The following is a 19,125-nucleotide window of genomic DNA, read 5'->3' as shown; positions in this document are numbered from 1 at the left end:
GATTGGTGAGCCTCTGCGGTGCGCCGTAGCACTGCCTCCTGACAGCGGAGAGCAGGCTCACGAGCTTATAGAGCTGGTCGATCAGGCCGAGCAGCCGTATCTGCTCTCGCCTGTTCACAGCTGAAGGCGTGAAGAGAGTCAGCGTTGTGGGTCTGCTCGAGTCGGCAGCATTACCTCTCTGCTCGCTCGGGGTCATCCTCTAGCTGCACCCGACCGTGCCGCACAGCTTGAGCCGCCCTCCAGCGCTTGCGGGCGGAAGCGGCACCGAACTTACCGAGGCAGCGGACTCCACTCAGCAGCGCAACGGTGCCGGACAGGAGCAGGGCCGAGGCCAGACCTGTCGGCCCGTCTGCCGGCAGCGCCGCGTTGCCAAGTACGGCTTGGAGGACTGCGCCCATGCTCACCCGGAGGGTCGGCGGCGGCCCGGGCGGCGGGGACGGAGGCGGCGGGGACGGAGGCGGCGGGCTCGGTGGCGGGCTCGGTGGCGGCATGGTGGGTGGCGGCACAGAAGGCGGCGGGCTCGGCGGCGGCGGCGACGGCGGCGAGGAAGGGGGCGGCGGCGAGGGCGGCGAGGAAGGGGGCGGCGGCGGTGGTGAGGGCATCGGCGAGGGCGGCGGCGGTGGCAGGGCCGGCGGCGACGGCGGCGATGAGGGAGGGCGTGTGGGCGGATTCGGCGGACGAGGTGAGGGTGGCGGCGGCGGTGGCAGAGGCGAGCGCGCCGGAACGAACGGGAGGAAGTAAGGGATCGTCCTGCAGACGGGGCGCGCGGGCTCAGCACGCGGCACGGCGTGTCCGCTCGTCGCTGGGGAGAGGGCACGCGACGCGGTGTGCAAGACCAACAGTTGTTTCAAGAGAGGCGCACACACTCGCAGCCAGCGCTGTTCCACCTCGGGTCGCAAGTCGAATCGTAGCCGATGGTTATATGGTCGTTGCCCGGCTCGTGGATTTCATCGCAAGCGGCGGTGATGTTGGGGACGAAGCTGCCGTCGCAGCTCACGATGCTCTTGCGCTCCCTGTCAGAGAGCAGGGTACCTCCAGCAATCTCAGTGACCTGGAGGCAAAATGCGACGCCGTTGGAGCAGTGCTGATACGTGCAGAGCCCTGAAGCCGTGAGTACAGAAGATGTTTGGCACGAGCAGCACGATAGGACACCGCACGCGTACTGCAACAGGTTGTTGCAGGTGTTCTCGTGACATAGCTTTCCGTCACCGCCACAGAACTCATTGGGACTGCAACATGCGCCGTTTCCCTCGGCCACGAGGGCAAGGAGAATGGAGAGCTTGAATGGCACATGCTCTCGTCTGGAGAACATGTACATGTACTCTCGTCTCGATTGGGAGCAATTATGTGAGCTTGGCGGTCAATGCTTGCCGGGACCTCCCTGGCGACCCGGTCCAACGCGACACAGCTCTGGCGACGGGTTGAAGTCCAGGATGGTAGGGAAAATTTTGCAATTTTTCGGTGCTGGTAGCCTCCCCAAAACAGGCGCGCGCAGCGCGCCCAGGGGCGCCGCAGGCGCCCCAAGCGGCGCGGAGCGCCGCCGCAGGCGGCGGACAGCAGGTGCGCGAAATTAAACGCCATTTTTGGTTCCGCGGTTTTGCCACTAACATTGAAATCCGGTACAAAACGACTTAGCCGAAACAGCTGACAGACAGACAGAGAGCACACACGTTCGAGACGGGGGTGCGCCGACCGCCGTCGCGGACCCAGTAGAGCTAGATGGTCCCACATGATGCGCCCTTAGCCTCTGAGCTCGTCCTAGACATTTTAGGGAAGCGTGGGCAGACCAGAACGCGGCCACGGCGACGCTCCGAGGCTGTCAGCAGCGCTGGCGGCGATCGTGGCGACGGCGCCTCGCCGCTGCAGCGGCACAGAATCGAGGAAGTGGCGTTGGTGGCAGCATCAATGAGATATGAAGGCGGCCGTAATGCTGGTGGCGCCTTCGAGGGCGGCGGAGAGGGCGGTAGCAGCGACGGCGATCGAGTCATGTGGCAGGGGTGCGAAGATGCAGCAGGGAGGCTTGAGTTAGCGACGCGGGGCGGTGGCGTGCCAGCAGGTAAGCGGCCGCGGCGGAGAGCAGGTGCGCGAAATAAAGGCCAATCTTGAGATATCCATTTTGCACCACCTTTGGATTTCTGGTACAAATTGACTTGTGGATCTTGAAGGCACGCGCAAGAGCGCACCAGGCAAGTTGACTGAACCTCGGATCTCGCTGCCGCTAAGCGTGGCGTCGATTATCAAACGAGCGGTGACAGTAGCGGTGGCAGCGGCGGCAGCGTCGACAGGAGCACCTACTGCAGCGTGAAATGTGAGCTGGGAGGCGGGAGGCAGATGCAATAGGAGCGGGAGAGTGAGAGTCAGCCAGCACGGCAGACCTTTAAAGCGCGGCTGCGGGCGCGTTTGCAGTGACATGCGATCCATGTGGTAGCAAAGGCACGGCGGGAGTAGCGTATGCAGGCTGTGCGCGAGGGTGGCGCGTCGCGAGTGGCGGTGCAGCTAGTCGGTGGCGCGGGTGCTGGCGACCGGCAGAGAGATGCAGCCGGCGCGAGAGATGAACCCTGCGGAGAGGCGAGGTGACGGGCGAGCCGCGACCGTGGGAGAGGGCTGAGCATCGGCTGCACCGGAGGCACAGGAGCCTCGCACGCCCGACCGTGACGAGAGCGCCCTGACGCTGGCAGCTCAAGCAGCGTCAGGGCGCTACCAGCACCGAATGGGTACCCTCGGCCGCCGGACCTATTTTCGTCCAAGGGCCCCCCCCGGAGGGGGGGGAAGCTTCCCCCCCGGAGGGCCCCTACCTAGCAGCAGACCGCCCCCTCTACTCGGAGCTATAAGAGACATGAACACGACACGTACTCTCACACGACGTCACCGCTCAGGGCCCCTTCGCGCAAGGTCCTCATCCTCACTCCGGAGGAGGCTCCCCTCTCCTCTGAGTTCTTCCTCTTGTTCGCCTTCCGTTGTACGAGCGTAAAATTCTTTCAGCCTCCTGGAGATGGACATGGGAAGCCCACGCGAGCAGTGGCTGTGGCCGCACCCCCCCACACAGCTTTCTGAATGCTCGCCGACATTCAGCGTGCGAAGCTCGCGGCGCTGATCGAGTCGTCTGCGGCTCGCGCCGCCGAGATGTTGAAGCAGGAGGCAGAGGAGCACGAGGCAGAGGAGCACAACGAGACTACGACGACTCGAGACGAACACTTGCTCGACACCACCTCCTCGCGCTCTCACTCTCACTCCAGCCGCCGCTCCTCCTCGTCTCGCTCGCACTCGCACTCTGCTGGCCGACGCTCGCGGGCTTCCACCATGGGCCGCCGGCTCGGGCTCCTCTCGTCGGCGCTCAGCACGGCCAGGAGGGAGGAGGCGGCGCTGAAGCAGCTCTTGGCGCTGGCGACCGTGGGCCGCCGCTCACCCATCTCTGCCGTCGAGCATGCTGCCGCGGTCATCGCCCAGGCTGCCGCCCGGGCGAGGGCGAGGAGGCGACGCTTCGTGCGCTGCCGCGCCGCCGCCGTCCAGGTCCAGCAATGGATTCGCGCGCGCCGCTCGGGCGCGGTCAAGGAGTCTCCCTTCCAGGTGACCGTCCGGAGGCAGCTGGCGCTCGTCTCGCTGCTGCCTGCTGCGGGGACCACCGCCATCGCCGGCGTTATCCTCTGGATGAACATCGCGCACCAGCGGACGTCGACCGTGTGCCTCGGCCTCTCGCTCGTCGGCCTCGCCCTCTCCGCCGCGTGGCAGCTGCGCCCTCGCGGCGCGCGCGCCTGCCCCGCCTCTGGTCCCGAGGGTGCAGACGAGCGCGCCTCTCTCCACCGCAGCAGCTGTGAGCAGGCGCGCGGCTGCTTCGGGTCGGGCCGCTCGAGGTGCGCGAGACGACCGGCTTCGTCGTCCTCACCGTCGCCTGGGTCCTCCGTCACCTCGGCCGCCTCCACCTCATCCGCACCGACCCGCTCGCTGCCACCGCCGAGGCAGCCGTCGTCGTCAGGGTCGTCCCCTCCCTCTACTTTTACGCGGGCTGGCTCTTCGGCCTCCTGCCCCCCGCCTGGCGCCGCCACGCAGCCTAGACACAGCCGAGACGCAGTGCCGTGCGCCTGAACAGGCCTCCTGCCCGCCTCGCGCCGCGTCCGCCTCAGCTGCCTCGCCGCCGTCGCGCTCGCCTCGGCCGCCGTCCACGTCCATTTCGCGTCGCTGCGCGGCGAGTCGGTGGCGCGCTGGCTGGCGTGTGGCCCCGTCACCCTCCTTGCTTGCGCCGCGGCCGCGCGGATTGTCGTTCAGACCGCACTGCACCGCACGATGCAGCGCGAGCGGACGGTCTCCGAGATTGGCGCCGTGCTCGACCTGCACGGCCGCGGAGGCGAGGGCGGCGGCGGCGGCAGCGAGGCGATCGTCGATACGGCGCGCATCGAGCTGGAGTGGTCGCAGGGCGGATTGCGTGAGCGGAGCTGTCTCCCCCTCGGCGCATGCTCGCCCTGAGCCTTCTCGGATCCCCTCGGCGCAGGCCCGCTGCTACGGATCAACCTCTTCCTCGGCTGGTGCTCGGGCGCAGGGACACTCCTCTACCTCGTCAGCCAGAGCCGCGGCGAGACGGGCGAAATGCGGCGCGCCAAGGAGGCACAACCCGCGCTCGAGGCGACGTCGGTCCTGCCCGTCTTCGGGATCATCCTCGTCCTGCTCGTCCTCCCGCTCGCCCCGCTCCGCCACGTCCGCCCCGCCGCCCGCCGGCTGCCCGCCGTCATCACCGCCATCGTGTCGGGCAGGCTCGCCGCGCACCTGCTGGCGACGAACCGGCAGGTCGAGCTCGCCTCCCTCGCCTCCGGTCGCTTGCTGCCAGCGGTCGGCCGCCGTCTGTGGGTCGGCGCGAAGGAGGGCGCGGCGGGCGCGGCGGCGGCGGGCGCGGCGGGCGCGGCGGGGGCGGGCGCGGCGGGGTTGGCCTCGGAGTGCACCGATTGCTGGTACCTGACGTATGTCGCGCACGTGCACGTCGGCCTGCCTTACTACTTCATCGTGGGCGCCTTTCTCGCCACGCTGCCCGGGCCGGACTACTCGTGGCGCTGCGCGGCCCTCACCTCGTGCATGTGCGACCTGCCCGCCGCCGCCGGCGCACAGGGGCGCGTGCGGAGGTGAGAGACCGAGACGCCCCCCCCCCCCCCCCCCCCTCTTCCGTTGTCCGGCCGCAGGTGCGCTTGCCTGGCGCGCGACGCGCGAGTGGCGCAGGTTGCCCCACGGCTTGCCCGCTCAGCTTGCCCCACAGCTTGCCCGAGGCGGCGCCCCGGTGCGCGTTAGGTGACTGGCGAGTCGCTCGGCTTGCTCATGCTCGGTGACCCGGCGATGCTGCTCGTGGGCGCCGCATTTGCCAACCTCGGCGTGCGCGAGGCGTTCGGCGTCTCGTGGCGGCGAGAGAGGGCGTTGGCGGAGACAGAGGTGGCGCGGCGGCGCCAGTTGGAGGCGGAGGCGGTGCGGCAGATTGAGTTTGAGCGAATGCTGTACGCGCTGACGCACGGCGAGGAGGGCGAGGGCGCGGCGGGCGTGGAGGGGGAGGAAGAGGGGGGCGAGGCGGAGGACGGGGGCGAGGAGGATCCCGGAGAAGAGGAGGAGCCCGTCGGCGCGCACGACTTCCTCCTAGAGGACGGGAGCCAGGCCGCCCGAACGACATGTCGAAGACGCGTCGTCCACAACGCCGCCGCTTCCTCCGACCACTTCTCGTCTCTGGACACGCTGCCGCCCATCGTCGAGTAGAGCCGTGGCTCCCGCGCCGACTCGCCCTTCGGCACCTGCACCACGCGAGAGAGAGTGCAGCGTGCGGAGGAGCGGAGTTCACGCGCGGGGCTGTGCACGCTCCTGGCAAGGATCTAGGGTCCGGGGCTGTGCTCTTTTGTGTGAAAACCGAAGGTGCACTTCGCGACCACTAAAAGCGGAAGAAGAGCGGGGCGGGGATCGGCGATATTGGGGATGGGCATATGCGCATGGGGCGGGCGGCGTCCGGCGAGGGCTTGTGGCGTGTGGGCGGCGGTGGGATCTCTGGGGACCCCAGTTTCGGACTGAAACTCGAAGGGCGCGGCAGAGCCTCTGTCTCGAGAGGCGACGGGGGGAAAAGACCACGAAAAGACACTTTGCGCTTTGTGCTCGTACTGGGCTGGGTTTTTAGGCATTGTGGGGTTGGCACTCCCATCGACCCTCATGACCTCCTGCGGTCTTTGAGATGGACACCAGTGGGTGTGGGACCACAGCCAGGATACACTCGAAGGCTGGGTAAGCAGTAGAGGTCGATACTCGACGCGTCCCACATGGTCTGTGTCGCTGTCGGCACGCTGTCGACAGGACGTTGAGCGACACCGGTGGCAGTGCCACCCAGGAGTGGTCGGGCGGTCTCCCGTCATGAGAGAGTCACCATGTGATCCGTATGATGATTCCTGACAACCGCCTCAGTCAACTTTCGTCACAGTTCCCGCTCTGAGAGGAGCTGCGGGTCAGTTCGACAGCTGGAGCTGTGTCGCCGGCGTGCGGCAGCCTGCCTCCGGAGGTGCCTCTGAGGTGGACATTTTTTGGTCACCGTGAGAGAACGCGTTCGAATTTTCACTCCGGAACTTCAACTTCACACGCGCACCGGCCAGGGCTACAATAGTGCCAGTGAGGCGGAGGCGCGAGTCGGAAGGCCGCGACCGTGACTTGGTCCCTTCGTTGTCCTACAATCGCTGTGAACCCAGCCGTGGGGTTGGCACTCCCATCGACCCTCATGACCTCCTGCGGTCTTTGAGATGGACACCAGTGGGTGTGGGACCACAGCCAGGATACACTCGAAGGCTGGGTAAGCAGTAGAGGTCGATACTCGACGCGTCCCACATGGTCTGTGTCGCTGTCGGCACGCTGTCGACAGGACGTTGAGCGACACCGGTGGCAGTGCCACCCAGGAGTGGTCGGGCGGTCTCCCGTCATGAGAGAGTCACCATGTGATCCGTATGATGATTCCTGACAACCGCCTCAGTCAACTTTCGTCACAGTTCCCGCTCTGAGAGGAGCTGCGGGTCAGTTCGACAGCTGGAGCTGTGTCGCCGGCGTGCGGCAGCCTGCCTCCGGAGGTGCCTCTGAGGTGGACATTTTTTGGTCACCGTGAGAGAACGCGTTCGAATTTTCACTCCGGAACTTCAACTTCACACGCGCACCGGCCAGGGCTACAATAGTGCCAGTGAGGCGGAGGCGCGAGTCGGAAGGCCGCGACCGTCAAGTGTTTTCGACACTTCCCTACAATCGCTGTGAACCCAGCCACGTAGGTACCCGTCTCTTCGTGGGGACTTCGTGAGCGTCGCCGTGGCGCTGCCCTCGGGATCGAGAGAGTGACTGAGTAGTTGTGTCTGAGAAATCCATTTTATAGAATGAAAGTAAGTACTTAACACACCGAGAAGTACGAGGGCTACAGCCCGGCCGCCTCAAAAATCTGCACTGGGTGAGCTACGTACAACGTACACTCGGCCACAACAAACGAAGCATGCCATCATGGTAAAGGTATCTGATGAGAGAGAGCGCGGGTGCGGTGCTCATCCTCTCTATTCAACTCGATGCGATGCATCAGGGCTTGGTCTTGGAGCTCCCCGCCTTGCCCTTGCCCTTGCCCTTGTCCTTGCCGGCCGGCTTCTCGGGCTGGACCACCCCGTTGACCGCCGTCTCTCGTGCACGCTCTGCTGCCAGCCAGCCATCCACGATTGCCTTGCCGTTCATTGGCTGGCTCGTGCTCGCTGCGGCTGTTCCGCTTACGCTCTCATTTCCCCAGAGCCGCTTCAGGCCGCCCGTCCTGCCTTGCCCTCCCTTGCGTTTCGCTGCTTTCTTGTCTTTGGCCCTTTTGTGGTCCTCCTCCATGTGGTGCCGCGCCAGCATGATCGGGTTGATCACCAGCTCAGGGTCCTCCTCCTCGTTGGGCACCGCCTCCTGCGTCACAAACGTCTTGAGCGGCTCGTCGTTCGGCTTCTTCCGGCGCAGCTTGGGCGCAATCACCTTGCGCAGGTTCGTCTTCCAGACGGCGACCATCGCGCAGACCAGGCAGAGCACGGCGCCGCCGAGGCCGACGATGAGGTAGATGAGGGGGAAGGGCTCCACGGGTTCGGGCAGCGTCGAGCAGATCACCACGTCGGACCACGGCGACGCGCCGAGCGCGTTGATCGCGCGGGCGCGCACCTCGTACTCCGCCGCGGGCGTGGCGACGCCGTCGGTGAGCAGGGCGGCGCCGTCGCAGGCGGGGGGCGGCGTCGCGAGCTCGGAGGGAAGGCTGTCGAACAGCAGGCCGCCGCACGGATTCGTTAAGTCAGCAGCGCTGATGTTGGCTCTCGCCGCATAGTCGAGGAGTCGTTCGGCCGTCGGCCGCGTCTCAAACTCCCAATCGTCGATGTCCTTGCCGTTGGAGGTGACCTCGCCAGGCACGACGGCGAGCATGCTCGGGGAGCTGAGCGACTCGGAGCACGCAGGCAGATCGGGCTGGTCAGGGACGGTGGGGTTGGTCCACAGGAAGGCGACGTCCGACCAGTCCGAGGCGCCGATGCTGTTGGAGAAGCGGACCCTCATTTCGTACGACGTCGCCGGCTTGAGGTCGGTGGCACGGTACGAGCCGCCGCTGACGTCGTCGTCCACCACCTGCCCGTCGACCTCGAGCTCCAAAGCGGTGAGCTCGAGGCCGTGGTCGTCGACGCAGCCGTCCGGATCGCCGCGGCAGGCAGACGAGGGCGCCTCCCATCGCACCGTGAAGCTGACGGGGGTCACCTCCTCCCCAGTGTCGATCCTAGGCGCCGCCGGCTTGTCCGGGACGGCGTACGTGTGCGCCTCGCCCGCGTCCAGCACGGCGCTATCTGGGGACGGATCGCCGTCCGCGTTGCAGGTGGTGATGCTGATGGCGTAGCTCGTGCCCGGCTGCAGACCGCTCAGCTCGGCGGTGACGACCGCCTCGGGCCCGGCGCTTGACGCCGGCGCATTTGCCACAGCCGAGCAGCTGTCTGCCCCTGTCACAGACTCGCCGCCTGAGCCGACGCCGACCGTCGCCGCCGCCCCGGGGCCTGCGTACGTCACGAGGAAGCCCGCGATCGCGATGCCGTGATCGCGCGGCCTCAGCCAGCCGAGGCGGAAGGAGTTGTCGGTGATGTCGGCGAGCGAGAGGCATTGCGGCTCTTGCGGCGGCCCCGGCGGCATCCTCACGACTGGCAGCTGCAGAGGGGTGGCGGATGTCCCCTGGCTGGTCCTCGACTGGACACTGACGGTGTAGTTTGTGTTTGGCGTGCCACCAGTCACGTTGAACTCGCAGAGCCTGCGGCCGCCCTGCACCTCCGAGCAGCTGATGCTGCCAGTGTCAACTTCGATGGGCTGTGGCGCCTCGACGGTGCAGCCCTCCTGCTGCAGCCGCCGCCCCACTGAGCTCTCGAGGATCGGCTCGAGTATGATGTCAAAGCCGTCCCAGGTGCTGTTTGCCGGCATCTCCCAACGGACCTCGACGGCGGCGGGGCCCAGCGGCACCGCCTCCGGGTTCTGGGGCGGCTGGGCTGATGTCGTGGGGGAGCGGCTGCACGTGATTGGACTAGACCAGTCCGACCATCCCTTCGAGTTCTCTGCGCGCATGCTCACGCTGTAGTCTCGGTAGTTGACGAAGCCAGTTTCGTTTCGGGTTAGCGTGAGGCTCGCGTCGTCGATCGCCGGCTTCTCGAAGACGTCCACCCTGGCCGTCGATTCGCCTGAGGCGGTCTCCTCCGTCTCGACCTCGATCTTGGTGATGTCCAGCCCGTTGGTCACGAGGGCGCCCTTGACCAAGGTCAGGTGATCGGTCCCCTCGACCGGCGCCCCGCAGCTGTTCTGGTCAAGGACGGGCTTGCTGGGCGCTTCGGGGACTGAGTTTAGGTAGGCGAATTCCGACCAGTCCGAGGCGCCAAGGCTGTTGAAGACGCGCACGCGCACCTCGTACCGCCCGCCGGGCTGCAGCTGTTTCACGGTTGAGGTGGTCACGCTCAAGGGACTCGTGGCAACGCCTTCGAACTCGAGCTCCGACTTGGTGACTGCAAGGCCGTGATCATAGGGCAGCTGCCACTCAATGTCGAGGCTGGTGCTGGTGCTGCTGCCAAGCGACGGCGGGTTAGGCTTGTCGGGCACATCGTGCGTGTGCGCATTTTTCTTCGCTTCGGAGGACGCGCCGAGGGAGTTGCACGCGACCAGGGAGGTGTTGTAGGTTGTGCCCGATTGCAGGTCGACTAGCTCAGCCTCGAGGGTCCCGGCGGACGCCAAGGTCGCGGCCGGCACCTGCTTGCAGAGCAAGTCGTCGCTCAGAGCCACATCCCGACTGTCCGGCTGCTCCCCGTTGCGGTCGAGCAGCACCGCGCCCTCGCCTACGCCTGCTGCTGCGTATCGAGCGACGTAGCCGGTGATGGCCTGTCCGTTGTTGCACGCTAAGGTTGTGCAGCGTGACCACCTCAGCGTGAACGAATTCTGCGTCGGCAGCACCAGGTAGTTGGCAGGTTTCTGCGGCGCGCTCTCGAGGGTCGTCGCCGTGGAGTCTTCGGAAATCACGGATGACTCGCTGTACGCACCCCCTTTGCCCGACTGGATGGTGACGGCATATTCCGTGCTTGGCAGCAAGCCAGAGGCCCGGTATGAGCATTTCCACACTTGGTCGAATACCGTGCAAGCCGGGGGTTCCGAGTCGCGGAGGTTCCACACGTCCTTCGGATTGTCGCAGCCGTTCGCGTTGCAAAACGTGATCTTGACGTCGTCCCATTCGTCGTCTTGACCCGTCGGCAGCTCCCACTCCACGTCCATGAAGCTCGGCCCTATCTTGGACGTCGGCAATTTCACGTTGACCGGCACTGGCGCATTCGACTTGGCGGCATCGATCACGAGCTCGTACGAGAAGGTGCCATTCCCGACGGTCGAGACGGCCCTCGCCTTGAAGCGGTACTGCGAGTAGACGTCGTACGCCGGCGGAGAGTACTCGATGTAGCCGTTGGTGAGCCTCCCATTCACCTCTCCCGCCTCGATTGAATCCATCAGCGTGCCTCTCTCGTAGATTTCGTACCGAGTGATGTCGCCGCCGCCGCTACGTTCCGGGGAGAGTTCGCGGATGCCGATGGTAATGTTGGACGGGAGGAGCTTGCCCGCCGGCTCCGTGCGCAGCAGAGCCGGCGTGTCGAGGCGGTCCGGCACCGAGCTCGCCGTCGCCAGTTCTACGGTCGCGGGTTGGCTGTCGCCTTTCTCATTCTTGGCGACGACGCTGAACTCGAACGTCTGACCGGGGTAGATGCCTTCCGTCGTAAAGTAGTAGTCCATCCTGGGGCTCTCAGACGATGGATAATTGCCCAAGCACTTGTAGGCGAGCACCTCCCGACGATTGCCACTGTTGGTGACGTCGTCGACCGTGAGGCAGTACTGCTCGATGGGCTTACCGCCGTCGTTTTCCGGTCGGTTCCACTCGACGTGAATCTGGGACGACGCCAGGGGGCTGCCGCCGGCGACCCCGTCGCCCCGCCTGAGGTTCCTCGGAGCACTCGAGGCAACCGCCGGCGGCGATGTTGGCGGCGGCGAGGGCGGTGGCGGCACGGGCGGCGGCGGCGAAGGGGGCGGCGGCAAGGGCGGCGGCGGCGAAGGGGGCGGCGGCACGGGCGGCGGCGGCGAAGGCGGCGGCGGCAAGGGCGGCGGCGGCGAGGGCGGCGGCGGCACGGGCGGCGGCGGCGAGGGCGGAGGCGGGTTGGGTGGTGGAAACGAAGGCGGATGGGGGGACACGTTGGGCCAGAAAGGCGGCGCCGAGGGCGGCGGCGGCGAGGGCGAGGCAGACGGAGGCGGCGGCGAGGGCGGCGGCGATGGCGGCGGCGGCACGGGCGGCGGCGGTGAGGGCGGCGGCGGCGACGGTGGCGGCGGCGACGGTGGCGGTGGCGACGAGGGTGGTGGCGACGAGGGTGGCGGCGGCGAGGGCGACAGCGAGGGCGGCGGAGGCGATGGTGGCGGCGGTGAGGGCGGCGGCGGCAGCGAAGGAGGCGGCGACAACGGCGGCGGCGGCGAGGGCGGCGAACTTGGCGAGGGCGGCAGGGAGGGCGGGTCGTGGTGGCCTGGCGACCATGGCGGCGGCGGAGGGGAGGGGGGGGCGGCAGGGGCGGCAGGGGTCGTGAGGCTCTGCTCGTTGGACGGGTCGGATGTGCCGGCAGCGTTGGTTGCAAAGACCTGGACGGTATAGTCGGTGCCTGGCTGAGCTGTAAAAAGTTCGGGCGAGGTGGCTTCTTGCTGCCATGACCTGCAGCTGATGGCACAGTCTCCCTCGGTGATCCGTAGTTCGTACTTGTCCGCAGGCGCGCTGGGGCCAGAGCCCGCAGACCACCTGATATCGATTGAGCCGAAGCTGGGCACCGTGACCTCAACCTGGCTCGGCGTGGCCGGCCGGAGGTCCGTGGGAGTCACGGTGGTCGCCTCGGACCACTCGCCGGGGCCGAGGCTATTGTACGCGCGGACGCGAAAGTCGAAGCTCTGCGATTGATACGTGTACGAGTACGACGCGTCGGCGATGTCCCTGCACTTGCTATCGTTGGGACCGCTCCCACAGTCCGTCGGGTTTCCCCACTGGCCCGACGTCTTGACCTGCCACTGGTACTCGGTGATGGGATCGCCGTTGTCGGCTGCTGCACCAGAGAGCTTCAGCTTGACGTCTGGCAGCGTTCTGTCGAAAGCGGGAGCGTCGGGCGCCTCCGGCACCGATGCCTCGGTGATGAAGGAGACTACGTCTGACTCCTCACCGAATCCATCGACGTTGCCAGCGGAGACGGTCAAAGAGTAGTTCGTCGCGCTGCTCAGGCCGGTGACGGAGAGCAAGTACTCTTCCCCTTCGCTGAAGGCGGCACCTGTGATGAGGTCGAGCACGTCAACGCCGCCCGTCCCGCTGTTGGTGAGCGTGGGCTTGAAGACTGAGATCGCAGTCGTGCCCAGGGTGGGGAAGCTGTCCTTCGGCTGGACGAGCCACTTGAAGAAGGCGGCGGCGCTGGTTTTGTTGACAAGGCTCACTACGGGAGCTGGCGGCTTGAGGTCGCCGCTCGAGGTGGTTGTGAGCGTCACGAAAGGCGACCAGTTCGAGCAGCCGTCCGCTCCGCTCTTGCACTCCTCGCTGGAGTCACCTGCTGGGCACCGCTCCGGTTGCGCATAGGCGTTGCAGGCTCGCACACTGACTTCATACTCCGTGGACGCCTTGAGCGGGTCCCCCGCGGAAGGGTAGACGTCGATGGTCTGAGTCCCCGAGGCCACTTCCCATCCCGAGTTTGATTTGCCGCAGACAGATTCAGGAGTCGAGGTGCTCTGAAGCTCATTGTAGCAGATCTCGTACTTTGTGATGTTGAGGCCATTGTTGACGGCCGGTGTCCAACCGAGAGAGATGGACGAGGCACTTCGCGCGGCAGCTTCGATGTTGAGTGGGTACTCCGGCTCGTAGACGTCAGTGGCGAAGACAGCCGCTTGAGAGAGGTCGGACTCGCCGGCGTCGTTCCACGCGCTCACGCGGAAGGTGTACTCCGTCACGGGGCGGAGGTTCTGCGGGTTCCACTCAAATGACATGCCTTCTGGTGCCTGGCCGTCCACTTGCACCTTGGCACCGTACTGTCCATTGCCTGGCAGCGTGATCTGGGAGGCTTCCGAGTACACGAAGAATTCAAAGATGTCATCTCCGTTGTCGAAGGGTGCCAACCACTGGATCGTGAGGGACGTGCCTCCGCTGGCGATCAGGGTTGGGGCGCCTGGCGCCACCGGCTTGATGGGGAGGGTGCTCAACTGCGAGCTAGTCGGAGATGGGATGCTCCATCCATCAGAGCCAGTGCTCCCGCACGCTGCATCGACGCCGCGACGTACGGAATTGGACGCCTCGACCGTGAAGGTGTAAATGTTCCCGGGCTGCAGCCCGTCGATCTCGCGTGATACCTCTGCTTCGTCCGGGGCTGACAGAGTCTCGCTGCCTGGCACACCGACCCCACCTGCGCGAGTCTCGACGGTCCACGAGACTCGGTACTGGGTGACCGGCTCGCCATTGGAAGCGGGTCGCGTCCATTTGAGCCAGATTGACGACGTGGTTCGCCCGTCTTGCTCTTTCGAGGTGTCGAGGAGGGGTGCAAGCATCGTATCGGGTTGCTCCCGGCAATCATCAAAAGTGTCGTCCGAGAAAGAGCGTACAACGTCGACTGGGTCTGACGGCGACGAGTCCCCCTCATCGTTCACAGCAACCACGCGGAAGGTGTAGTCCGTCGCAGGATCCAGACCACTGACGCGGAAGGTGCTGCCGTCGTTGGTGTTGCCGGTGATTCCGGAGACAGACGGCCACGAGGTGGTGTCATCGGGGCACGACCCCGACCCCGTTGTCGTCGCGCAGTAGCGATACCCGCTTACCTCCTTGTTCCGTATGTTGTCGTTGCCGTTGACTGAGAATCTCTTCAGCACAACGCTGCGCGTGAGGCGGCCGTCGTCGGGGACTGTTGGCGCGTACGGCTGGTCAGGCACTTCGTCTAGAGTGGCGACGCTCTTCGGGTCGCTCTTGGGACCGTAGCCATCGCCGCCGCCCGTCCCGCACGCATCTCCTTCATCACGCTTCACGCCGTTGTACGCCTTGACGGTGAAGCTGTAGTCGTAGCCGGGGATGAGGGGCTCGATCGTGATGGACTCGGTGGCATCGGTGGTGACTTGCGAGGCAGCACCGCTGGGCGCCGAGGTCGTCCACTCGACAAGGTACCTTTCGATGTCCACGCCGTTCGTGTCCGGCTTGTTCCACGTGAGTGCGATCGCGCGAGAGGTGGTGACGGCGTTGACATTCGCGACGCCCGTCACCTGGTCTGGCGCCTCGGTGCAGTCGGCGCGTGCTGCCAATTTCCACTCCGACGGCTCAGAGTCTTGCCCGTTGTTGGCAATCACGCGGAAGACGTACTTTTGCGCGGGCGTCAGACCGGAAACCGTCGTCGTTTTGGTTGATTCTGTTTCAATTGTTTTTGAGAGCGGCGTGGTCGAGCCGCAAGGATCATTGGAGTTGCAGTCGCTGTCGTCGGTGCACTCGCAGTACTCGACTTTGTAGTTTTGAAATGCGTTGCCGTTCAGCCACTCTCCCTCAGGCGTGCGTGATGACACGTCAGGGTCGCTCCAGCTGATTTGCATGCTCCGTGTCTCTCGCAGCCCGAGTAAGGGCGCAAGAAGCTGCTCGGGCTTGTCCGTTGCCGTCTGGATATCAATTGTGGCAGAGTCGCCCGAGGTCTGACCGGCAACGCCGTTCACTGCAACGGTCACCTTGCCGACAATCACAACGGAGTACGGCACAGCGGGCGTGAGGCCACTGAACGTGTAGCTGCAGCCTGTGGTCCCAGGGTCGTCGATTCCGCCATCGCTTGCGCAGTCGCCGCCAACACTGCTGCTTCTGAGGGTTGCGCTGGCAATTGACGAGCCAGAGCTCGAGCACGTCGCCCCGCTGCATAAGTAGACGTCGAACTCGTCTGCGTAGCTATCGCCCCCGTCATAGGTGTACTTGTCCCACTGCACCGTGATGTCGCGAGCGTTGCTGGTCACGTCTTCTGAGAGCAGCGTTGGCACCGGCGCCGTTTTGCCTGCGATCGTGTCGGAGCGGAAGCCGATCCGAAGATTGGTGCTGTCCTCGGCCCGCACACTAATCCGATACGTCTTGCCAGACTCGACATTCTTGTTGGCAGTCTTGCTGGTGCCGAACTTTGCGATGCTGAACTCGAACCACGTGTCACCGTCCTTCACTATAGTCGTCAGGTCGGCTGGGGCGCAGTTATCGCGGTTATCGCTGAACTTCTTGACCGAGTTTGAGCCGCACATGTAGCGCCTCCGGTTCGCCCAGCTAAACTCATCGCAAGAAGCGCCCTCGCACATGGAGAAGGAGTAGTGGGTGACGGTGGAGCCGTACAGCTCAGTGGGCGCCTTGAACCTGATCTTGAGCGAGGTCGCACTGCCGTCGCCGCCCGGAGTAAGATCGAAAAGGTCCACTTCAGGCGGTCCGGGGTTGAAGGGTTGAAGCGGGCAGGTGAAACACCGCTTTGCGTTCGACCGAAGACACTCCGACGAGCTACCGCTGTCGCAACCCTGCCCAGCCGACTCGACGCAGAGGTTGTACTGCTCGTTGTAGGTTAGGCCGGCGAAGTCGTACTCCTGCTTCATGTCGTCGCCGGAGCCCGTTTGGCGGCTTGCCGCCACCGCGCCAGAAGAGGGTACCACGCCGGTCCCTGTCCCGGTCAAGAAGTAGCGCCAAAGTCCCGGCGAGTCGGCAATGTCATCGTTTGGCCTCGGGGGCGTCCATGCGATGGTGTATTGCAACTGCTGGTTCGGCGAGTTGACGCTCGGCAATGTCATCCCGTCCATATCAGTTGTCGCCTGCGGAACGGCCGTGCATGTTTCAACTTCACTGACCGCCTCGGGCGCCTTTGCGCGAGTGGCCAACTCAGTGCTCCACTCCGAGTAGAAGGCGGGGGCGGTAAGGCCGCCCTGCAGGACGTTGTTGACTGCGAAATTGTTGTATGGCACGACCCGGCACCGATACTTTGTGCCTGGCGCCAGTTGAATGCCGCTCGTGGTTGCACTGTTGCTGACATCGATGACGATAGACTGAGTGCCACTCGTGATCGTAGCTGGCATCAATTCCAGGGTAGGTGCGCTTGGAGCGCTCGGAAGTGCTCCAAGGTAGAAGGGCGGGGGCGTCCTGCTCCAATCCGACCTAGTGTAGGTCGATCGGTCCTCGCACGTGACCCTGTACCCCGTGATCGTGTTGCCGTTGTTATTGGGCACACCCCACTGGAGGGTAAGCGCGGTGTCGCTGACCGAAGCCGTCGGAATTCCCGGCTTGTCGGGGGTGGCCTGCTTCGGCGCCCTTGTAACCGGGTCGCTCCACAACCCAGCCGCCTGGCAGGTTTGGGTGCCAACGAGGCAGTCGCCTGGGTTTCCGGGCGTGTAGTCCACCTTGTCGTTGATGGCGAGCACGCTAAATTTGTACTCTTGCGTCGGCGTGATGTACTTGGCGTCAACGTTCTCCCATGAACCTAGCAGGACGCTGAAGATTTCGCCTCTTGCCCTCTTGACGCCAGTGGCACTGTCCTCGACGTACTTCTCCACAACGTATCCAATCTCAACAGACGATGGGCGGACGCATTCGGTGCGTCCAAGATTCCGATCGGCTGCTGCATCGTTGCAATCACCATTCGGAGTGACGAGGTCACATTCGTTGTCTGCTATGTCTGCGGCACACCCAATCCGGTAGTCCACGATCACGCCGTCCGATGCGCCGCCCACTGCCTCTCGCCGGACCACCAGGCTGGTGATGGGCAAGCCTTTGGACAGCGGTATGGTAAACTCGAGCTCAATCCGCCGGCCGTCGAGGTCTTCATCGCTCCCGTCGACGAGATCATCCACTTGGTTGGGCGCCTTCTCGCTGATTGCCATGCTACCTGTGTCGAACGCCTTATCTTGGCATCGAGTATCAGGCAGGCACTCACGGGCCGCAGAAGCAGCTTGCAGGCACTGGTAGCACGAATCACCGGTATTCAGCGCGGCGAGCTTGAAGAGGTAGAGGTTTGCGGTGCCACCCCCGTCCACGTCGATCTCGAAGGGATCGCCTTGAGTCGGCTGCGGAACATTGTCCTGCTCCCAGATCTGAAACCGATTGTCGGCGTTGTCGCCGAGGATGTGATCCACGTACACGCGGTTTGTCGGCGCGTCGATTGTCCATGACACCGTCGCCTTCTCGCTGTCGTCATACTGCGACTTTGAGAAGCCTACACAAGAAAACGCGAGTCAGAGAAGCACCTACTGCAACTAGCGCCTTGGCGACAGGGTCGCGGACCTGCGGACACTGCTGTGCAGTACTGCACACAGCCGCCCGCTAGCAGCAGCAGCGGCAGCAGCAGCCGCACCGTCGCCCGTGGCGCAGCCAGCATCAGATCGGCGCCGCCGAGGTCGGCCAAGGCTCGCCTTGTGCTCAACCTCCGAGTCGCTCCAAAGTGCTCAACCGCGCCTCGCCAGCTGAAGGCGTCCCGGGCCCGATATTTTTTGTTCTAGGGGCCGGGCATAGTTTGCCCCCGGAACTGGCCCGAGGAACCTTAACACTTGGCCGAGTGAGCGCTACCAGCCATCGCTCGTCCCTAGCGGCTCCGAGCGTCGCCCCCTGCCCCTGCGCACGCTTCTCGTCTGCGCATCCACGCAATACTACACGCCGCAAAACTCCTCCACGCTCCGCAGCCTCCCTCCCCCTCTCTACTCTACTCTCCCCGCCCCCGCCATCGCGCAAACGAGAGGAGACATAGAACGCGCCGCCGCTAGTCCTCCTTCTTCGAATCCTCCCCGCCCTCCGCCGCATCATCGGGCAGCGGCACGCTCCCAATCAGCACGATCAGTGCGCCAAACCCGAGCAAGACAGCGAGCGCGGCCAGCGAGTAGGGCCTGGGGGAAGACGCGTCGAGGTGTGAGCCACGTTGTGGACGTGCCGTGGTGCGTGTGTCGAGGGGCGTGGCGGTTCGCGGGGAGGGGGTGCGTGGCGGGCGAGGGGCGAGGACGCGTCTCGGACGGGCCGCGCACGGCAAAAAGTCGAGCAGGTGCAGCGGCAGGAAGGGCAGCGCGTCGCCGAGCCGCCTCCACAGCCGCGCGGGGAGGCCCCACATGCCGGTGTACTCGAAGCGGAGGGCGGCGGAGTTTCCGCCCTCGCGCAGCAGCCGCCGCACAGTCGCCTCGTCGTGCGGCCCCCGCCCGACCAGGAAGGAGCGCGTGGAGCCGCCCCGCAGCAGCAGCACCAGCGGCAGCTCGCTGCGCTCGATGCCGACCACCTGTGCGTGTGTGTGGCACGGCCACGTGCGTGCTTCAGTCCGACCCGCGCGCAGAGGGCCGCGAGCGGGCGGCGACCTCCGTGAGTGACCGGGAGGCGTCTCTCTCGGGGAGGCGTCTCTCTCGGAGGGGGGCTCGGAGGGGGTACTGTAGGCACCTCTGTCAGAAACTTGCCCCAGCGCAGCCCGTCCAGCAGGCCGAAGCGGTACGCGTTGCCGCCCGTCTCGTCGAGGGGCGGCCGCGAGTAGGCGATGTCGCGCAGCGCCGCGCCGAGCCCCTCGCTGCCGTGCGGCCCTTGCACCGTCACCTCGGCCTCGCACGCCGGCGGCTCCTTGGCGCGGGGAG

General features: G+C 65.5%; 1 protein-coding gene across 1 annotated transcript; it reads right to left on the bottom strand.

Annotated features, from left to right (window-relative positions):
- Positions 1-7,355: 7,355 nt before the first annotated feature.
- EMIHUDRAFT_370886 (hypothetical protein) lies at positions 7,356-8,032 on the bottom strand. Its single transcript, XM_005766612.1, has one exon. It carries the CDS (start codon positions 8,005-8,007, stop codon positions 7,552-7,554), a length of 456 nt encoding a protein of 151 aa, XP_005766669.1. The 5' UTR covers positions 8,008-8,032; the 3' UTR covers positions 7,356-7,551.
- Between the last annotated feature and the right edge of the window lie 11,093 nt (positions 8,033-19,125).

The sequence above is a fragment of the Emiliania huxleyi genome, assembly GCF_000372725.1.
Source record: "Emiliania huxleyi CCMP1516 unplaced genomic scaffold EMIHUscaffold_504, whole genome shotgun sequence".
In the NCBI taxonomy this organism is placed as follows: Eukaryota; Haptophyta; order Isochrysidales; family Noelaerhabdaceae; genus Emiliania; species Emiliania huxleyi.
The sequence above is the reverse complement of the archived record's forward strand: the minus strand, read 5'-3'. Positions and strand labels throughout refer to the sequence as shown.

Coding starts and splice junctions, on each gene's coding strand:
- EMIHUDRAFT_370886 (XM_005766612.1), bottom strand. CDS start 8,007: ATGGTCGCCGTCTGGAAGACGAACCTGCGCAAGGTGATTGCGCCCAAG.